This window comes from Temnothorax curvispinosus, unplaced genomic scaffold, assembly GCF_003070985.1.
Source record: "Temnothorax curvispinosus isolate PA1 unplaced genomic scaffold, ASM307098v1 QBEX01001309.1, whole genome shotgun sequence".
Classification (NCBI taxonomy): domain Eukaryota; kingdom Metazoa; phylum Arthropoda; class Insecta; order Hymenoptera; family Formicidae; genus Temnothorax; species Temnothorax curvispinosus.
Window position 1 is genome coordinate 14,655 of NW_020211089.1, and position 7,654 is coordinate 22,308.

A 7,654-nucleotide genomic window follows, 5' to 3' on the forward strand; every position below is an offset into this window, starting at 1 on the left:
GAGAGAGAGAGAGAGAGAGAGAGAGAGAGAGAGAGTGTGAGTGTGTTGAACGTCCAGTCTATCGTCAAAATTCTCCAAAATCGATATTCTGCTCGCGACTATAACAGACGATTAAGGATTTTGTTGACTGGAAGGAAAATCGAACGAAACCTAACCGTCGAGAATTCACCAAACGAGGGCCCACCACCACGTTCCAGGATGACCAAGCTCCGTTCCTGTCCGCTTGATCAATCCACTTGGTCTTCCCTCGCAGCGCTGTTAGCTAATAAGATCCTTAAGGACCCTGCTTTGCGTGTGACTCGATTATGAAATGCGAATTATAATTGTCCCGCCCGGGATAGGTAGCTATTACGGTTAGCTATTACGGTTAATTAGATCGAGACGATACTTTTCCGCGTTACAACAATCACGAATCAATATCGTGTTCAATTTGGGAGATTAGAGAGATCTCAGCTAGCTCTCTGCTCCCTGCGCCCCATTACCGGCAGCACCGGCAGATATCCTTCCAGTCCTTTTGCAATTTTATATTCCGCCTCGTGCCTGAGCGCGCGCTCGTTGGAACAAGTCCTCCGATCCTTTCAATTTTTCAACGCAGATATTTATAATTGTGACCGTATAATTAAAATGGTAAAATTAGCCAAACGCGAGTTCAAATAACTTGCGAATACACAATATAGCGAGTAATGCGACTCTACTCGTAATTGTATCTTTTCTCGAATAATAATAATTATTTTATGGTTTAATTGTAGCTGAACGATTAAGCGCGACTTGGACGTCGGGTATAATAGCGAACGACAAAAATGTCGTTCATCTCCTATATTGGACAAACTTGGCACACTTGGCAAACGCAATAAGGAGCGTCATGTACGTCGATGTACGTCAAGTTTTGTGCTTTTATCGTATTACATTTTCCCGATACCGCGTATCTTATACTCAAATACGACGTGGGCGAAACACGAAAAAAATGCAATGTCCGCGACCAACGACCAACGATTTCACAAACATGCTAATATATGTACAACATATAGTTGACCTGTCTACGAATGATGATCGTTACTCGCACGTGCAAGACCAGATACATTCTTTCAGATAAATTTCCAAGTTACACCCTCTCCCAAATCTACGTAAAGACGGCCTTGCAAGAGTAAGCCTTTTCGCGTGTAAAAAATCCACACACAGGATACGAAGAATTCTACAACGAACCTGATAATGGAGAAAGTAGGTATTTTTTTTACCGCATTAGAATATAATAATCGCGAACAAGACACGTACATTAATTTCGTTCGTGCTCTTTTTCGGGCGATCATAGACAACTCCGACGAAACGTACGTGTGTGATGTGTGTGATCGCTATATTTCCCAGAGAAGTAAATAACATGGAAAATGTATTTAAGTATCGTACCGACTAGGAGCAAATAATAGAAATAATGATTCGTGATAAGATACCATAATGGAACCACTTGTTGTAATCTTCCCTTAAATCGAGCGTCACTGCGTCATAAGGTTGAAGGTACTTTCTGGTTTTTATCGTAAATACGGTCTAGTTGTCTAGTTCCTGTCAAAAAAATAAGCGAGTTACTGAAGAAAAACGGATAAAACTTAATTTTTTTTAACTTAATAAATATTTGTTTATTAAACTCAAAAACTGATTATTTTCATCGAATGTATGCCGATTATGAAATTATAATTACTTTATCTCTATAATTTATATACATATATGTATATCTATATATTATGGTCTTTCAAATGTTAAAGATTATATAAGTATGTACTTACTCTGTGCGTAACGTTACAATTTCAATATTATATTTTCCTATCCGAAAAATCCAGAATAAATAGATTTTCTCGGTGTCTTACAAAAGTGCAATTTCGCAAAACATATTTTACTTATAAAATTGGACTTTCCTTTCAAGTTCTCGACGCGGGTCGATTACTTCTACGCGATGATCCCAAATTCCAAGATAAACTTGACAGTATTTCTATAATTTACGGGTTTTATCATACAAATTTCAACGACTCTAAGCATATATTCATCTTATTTTTTTTTCAGTATTTATTTTATTATATACGTATATAAATACGTACTTATAGCTTTATAATTTACGTTTCCTATCCTATCCTATTTTAATTTAATTTATTTTAATGCGCGCGCGCGTTGTCTTCTTTTAGATTTTCTTTACCATCTTTCGTTTTTTTCTTACTTTTCTTGAATATTATTATTTTCATTAATTTTCAAAATATATACTGCAGGTTTGATTAACGTTTCCGTTATTATGCAAAATATTTTAATACACGTTATAATTAATTTTTGTTTTATATATATATATATATATATATATATATATATATATACATACATATATCAAAAATTCAATTCGAACCATTCAAACGATTAGAGATTAGATTGACGCCTTTGTCCGCGTTAATCCTGGCTAATCCATATCCACGACCACGACGTCAGTCACGTCACCCGCGAGCGCGAGAGCGACGACGCTACACGCTAGGTACTCCGAGCCTCCGAGCTACTCGCTACTGCAGAGGCGGTCGCGATATCTACTGCATTATCGAGCACAAAACTGGCATTTCCTGCTATTCGACGTCAAGCTTGACGTTACGCGCGTCAATGAGACAATAAATCGTTATCCCCATCGAGCGGATCGAGCCCGTCGATTACTAATGAGCCGTATTAATTGTCAATTGCTCCCCGTCACGACGTCACACGACGTCACGGCGTCACGGTTTTTCACCTAAACCCACCCTAACCCTAAACCTAAACCTAAACCTAAACCTATAAAACCCAAACTAAACTAAAATTATCCGTGACTCTTATTAATTTATTACTATTTTTATTTATTTTAATAATATAATTTAATTTTTGTTATATTCATGATCTTACTAACCATACTTGGATGAGATATTGGATATATGTATATGTACATTGCATACATTATATGCGCTCGCGCGCGCACACACTTAAACTTTAAAGGTCCGTGTTTATTGTTTTTCTATTCTTTATCTTGAGAAATAGTGCTCCGAAAATGCAAAGTTGTGATACATTCTTCACCACGTGACCATCGTTTGACCGTGCAATTAAAAAAGGGTAATACTTACGGAGAGCTCCCTCCTCACCGATTTCGCTGACGTTAGGCTTAATCGACGCGTTTTTGCACAAAACGAACGAATCTGGCAGAAAGAAGTCCCGCTCTGCCCCGCGAAACGAGATATTAACTGTTAAAGTCGACGACTATCAGGTATTAAACCTGTCATACCGACGAATCATATTACTGTGTTTCGTTAATTTCAACCCTTAATATCTGTAACAGAAATACGTTGTTAAAGCAGAGAATAGTTGATATATGAAAAGTACATATTTATGTGTACTTTTCATATACCAACTATTCTCTGCTTTAACAAATTATTTATGTTTCGTTAACTTAAACGCTTTAACAGAAATACGTTGTTAAAGCAGAGAATAGTTGGTATAATATGTACATAATAAAATACATAATATGTACTTCTCATACCAACTATTCTCTGCTTTAACAATTTTATTTCTGTTTCGTTAACTTTTACGCTTAATATCTGTAACAGAAATAATTTGTGTTTTAAAATATTCTCTGTTGTAATCAAAACCACAAACTTGAAAACAATATATTAAATTTTATTATTTATTACGTGCATAAATATGTACTTTTTCATATATCAACTATTCTCTCTGCTTTAACAACGTATTTCTGTTATAGATATTAGGTAAGCGTTGAGATTAACGAAACACAGTAATATGATTCGTCGGTATGACAGGTTTCATACCTGATAGTCGTCAACTTTAACAGTTAATATCTTGCTTCGCGGGGCAGAGCGGGACTTTTTTCTGCCAGATTCGTTCGTTTTGTGCAAAAACGCGTCGATTAAGCCTAACGTCAGCGAAATCGGTGAGGAGGGAGCTCTCCTCAAGTATTACCAATTTTTCAACAAAAACCAATCGATGAAAAGGATAAGGATAACAACATATGAAATGAGTATATGTATATATTGCGAGATTAACTCTTTTATACTCTTTTTATATATCGGTAAGAATTGTTAAAAGATGTATGATTTTAAAACGTGCTCCAATTTTCCATTGTCACGTATGTACACACACGTATGTACACACACACCCATATCTCTTAGGGCTGGTCTACAATGAGTGTTGTAAGTCGTAAGTCGTAAGTCGTAAGACGTGACCACGCACAGTCCATTATTCTCGTTGCGGTCGAAGAATAATGAACTGTGCGTGGTCACGTCTTAAGCGGGGAGCACACACTTCTGCATAACGCATACAGCGTAAGCATAAGAAACTTGCGTGGTCTCGTTCCTTCGGCACATGTGTATGGACCACGCAGTTTTCTTATGCTTACGCCGTATGCGTTATGCAGAAGTGTGTGCTCCTCATTTTACGATTTACGAATTACAACACCCATTATAGACCGGCCCTTATGCGGGGTCTACAATGGGTGTCGTAAGTCGTAAATCGTAAGACGTGGCCACGCACAGTTCATTATTCTTCAACCGCAAGAAGAATAATAGACTGTCCGTGGTCAAGTCTTACGCTTTACGACTTACGACACCCATTGTAGACCGGCCCTAAGGCCGTGGCACATGGAAAAACTTGAGCAGTAAGCAAATCAGCCACGCACAGTCAAGAACTTGAGGCACGGCCCTAAAGCGGTAGCGACGCCATACCGTTGATTTCTTAAGGCCATTGCACGTAACAAAGTTTTAAGTCATACGCGTAAGGCCGTAAGAAAATAGACCACGCACAGTCGATTATTCTCCTTATGCGCTATGCGCAAGTTTGTCTGGATTTACCTTAAGCTATGCAATTTTGTGTGCGATGGCCTTAAGGGTCGGCAGCAGGAGACTCATCATCAGGCAAACTCGGAATTGGCACGGTGGAGACCTCTGCTGTCGGGTTGGCTTAGCTGCGAGTCCGTATTTTATTTATCATAAATTTTTAAGAGCAAAAATGCAATAAAAATTTGTAATAAATAAAATACGGACTCGCAGCCAAGCCAACCCCCGACAGAGGTCTCCACCGTGCCAATTTAGAATTCGGCTTCGGCCGTGTGACTCCTGTCGACCCTTAATGCTACGCTTATGCAAAGCTATGCATTTTGTGTGCGATGGTCTTAAATGTGCACATACATATATACATAAACAACTTGCACAATGAGGTAAGCCAAGTGATGTAACTTTTTAAGCTTAAAAATAATAGAGACACACACATATGTATCACGATCGCGTATAGCGCGCGTACAATAAAGACCCATATGTTATACATATATGCAATATGTTTCTTACACAATTTTATTAAAAAGTTGTGTTTATAAATTCATACAACGAGAGAGAGAGAGAGAGAGAGAGAGAGAGAGAGAGAGAGAGAGAGATGATGAGCTAGAAATGAGTTTATTCGTTAGTCGGCCTTGATGAAAAGGATGAGTATTCTCCGCGAGAAGAGCATATTAGACTTACACACGTAAGACGGTGCTTTATTAGTATAGTTAATATTTAACAGAGATAACTCTGACGCGCGGCAACTGTGATAAAATATGTTCCTCGTAAACAGCGCATAGTATTGTAACGAACTGTGCGTTACGAGATAACGTGCCTATTAAATTAGTGACTTCTTAACGGGGACAGTGAAAAACCGCGGTATGATATTTCGATAAGTTTAATTTTGCATATCCTATACATCTTATATATACATATTTATTCCCATCACTGCATACACACTACACATACACATTTTTTTGCACGTGCGTGATGATAAAATATATAACACGGTAATGAAAAAGAGGAGAAACGAAAGATATAATGTTGTCTAACACTTGTTGCGATCTTGCTTTTTCCGCGATTCTTTTCCACTATACACGCAACCACACGTACGCTTGTTCAATTATTCTACGAACTACGTAGAAAAATTTGAGACGTTGAAAAAAATTGAAACGTATAAATACGCTTTTTTTTCCAACTGCACTCATTTTAATACGAGTAATGCGAGTGAAAATATATAATATATAGGTATATCTCTGAAGCGACACGTGGAAGGTAATTGAGCGATTAGAGAGAATATAAAAATAAAATAAAAGTGGAATAACTGATATACTGCGCGTATATTTCGAAAGGACAAATATCTGTGTATAATTAAAGGAAACGGAAGAAACGATACGATAGAATGGAAAAGAACATACCTATAGCTATTTACCATAATAATGTACATACATACTTGCAAGCGCATGTCGTATGTAACGCGCGCAACGTGCGGAGGCAGGGGACCTGAGATTGGTTGATTGAGTGTTAAAGCGCGCGCCAATCGACCAATTGCTGATGGCCAATCGACCAAGTCAATTTTCCGTTTGAAATTTGCAGTTCTTCGCAGTCTACGTTGTGCTATGCCGTGAATGGGGTGTGTTCGTTTTCATCACGTTTCATTCATTTTTCATGGTGTCGTGTAATCGCCGGAATGCTGTGTGAGTACTTTATTCTTTCGTAAATCGTCGCGGATGAAATGTGTCGGTCGCGATAAAGTGTGTTTTTCATCCATTCAGTGCATCAAATGCGGAGAGCACATCGAAAGGCGTTCAAAAGGTAAGACGAAGGGTATAAGGTATAAGGGAAGGATTTACCTTCGAAACAATGCAGGTTTAATCAAAGATCAAAAGTTTTTCGAAAGTTCTTCACTGGCGATTGCGGGATTCTGATTCGAAAATACGAACGAACAAAAAAAGTGAAAAGAGTGAAATGCGTATGTGAAAATTCCTAACTCTAAACAAGGTCAATTTTTCAATCTCTATTGTTATAAAGCCCCATTAAGCATGTCTCTGAATTTTTTTTTTTTTTTACACTTTTTCAACACAGTAGGTATAATATCTATACGTTTTTACGTATTCTTTTAACACATTTCACATTTTGCTTAATGGTATACATTAACGGTATACGATATACTATATAGATAAGCATCTATTGTGTTTTTTTGCTTATCAAGTCTAGTTTACCGAATATATAAATTTATCGAGATGAAAAATATTCTATTCCTTTGTTCGACGAAAGAAACTCGATAATTTCAAAGAATGAGTGAATAAATTTTGTAATATTAAGAAATTATTTTCTATCTGTAATTATTTTGTGTAGGATAGTACATCATATTTTAATTTTAATCTTAATAGTTTTCAAGATAAACTTTTCACGATAAACTTTTCTCATTGTTAATGATAACTGTATGGTACTTGTCGCGATTGTTGATCCAGCAGGTGCACCACAAGGTTATATACGTGTTGCTGAACATTGTTTATATTAGATTAAATCAAGTGTGTTTTTTTCATAGTTGAAATCAAATGTTAAGCATATTTGTGAAAAGGTATAAAAACAATTTATTTAAACAAGGAATGTTTTTATATTGAAAGATTATACAAATGAAACCGCTCATTAATTAAAATTTATTACACGTAAATGTGGAACGCAACGCGAAATAAAAGCAAGCTCTATTACGTTTCTTTATATATCTCTTATCGTTTCCTATATAATCCACGATATAACTGACAATGAGAGAGAAATGTTTGCACACAAAAGTAACTTGAAAACCTAGGAAAAAGTTTTCTTTCTCTCTCTCTCTTTTT

The 7,654-nt window shown here is 36.7% G+C and overlaps 2 protein-coding genes across 9 annotated transcripts in view; one reads left to right on the forward strand and one right to left on the reverse strand.

Moving 5' to 3' along the window:
- LOC112462072 (soluble guanylate cyclase 88E) overlaps window positions 1-4,943 on the reverse strand; it is a 15,256-nt gene extending 10,313 nt beyond the window's left edge. The window contains exons 1-3 of one of the 8 annotated variants that reach the window (XM_025027657.1): window positions 2,381-2,732; window positions 1,776-1,812; window positions 1,446-1,554 (exon numbers count right to left, since the gene is read on the reverse strand). The gene's annotated coding sequence lies outside the window, so the exon portion shown is untranslated. Of the gene's footprint in view, window positions 1-1,445; window positions 1,555-1,775; window positions 2,313-2,356; window positions 2,733-4,847 lie in introns of those variants that run through there. The other 7 variants (XM_025027630.1, XM_025027668.1, XM_025027647.1 and 4 more) reach the window with 7 other exon arrangements.
- Window positions 4,944-7,257: 2,314 nt separating this feature from the next.
- Window positions 7,258-7,654, forward strand: part of LOC112462031 (diuretic hormone receptor-like) — a 2,975-nt gene continuing 2,578 nt past the window's right edge. The window contains exon 1 of the mRNA XM_025027549.1: window positions 7,258-7,300. Coding sequence (XP_024883317.1) covers window positions 7,258-7,300 — 43 coding nt within the window. The remainder of the gene's footprint in view (window positions 7,301-7,654) is intronic.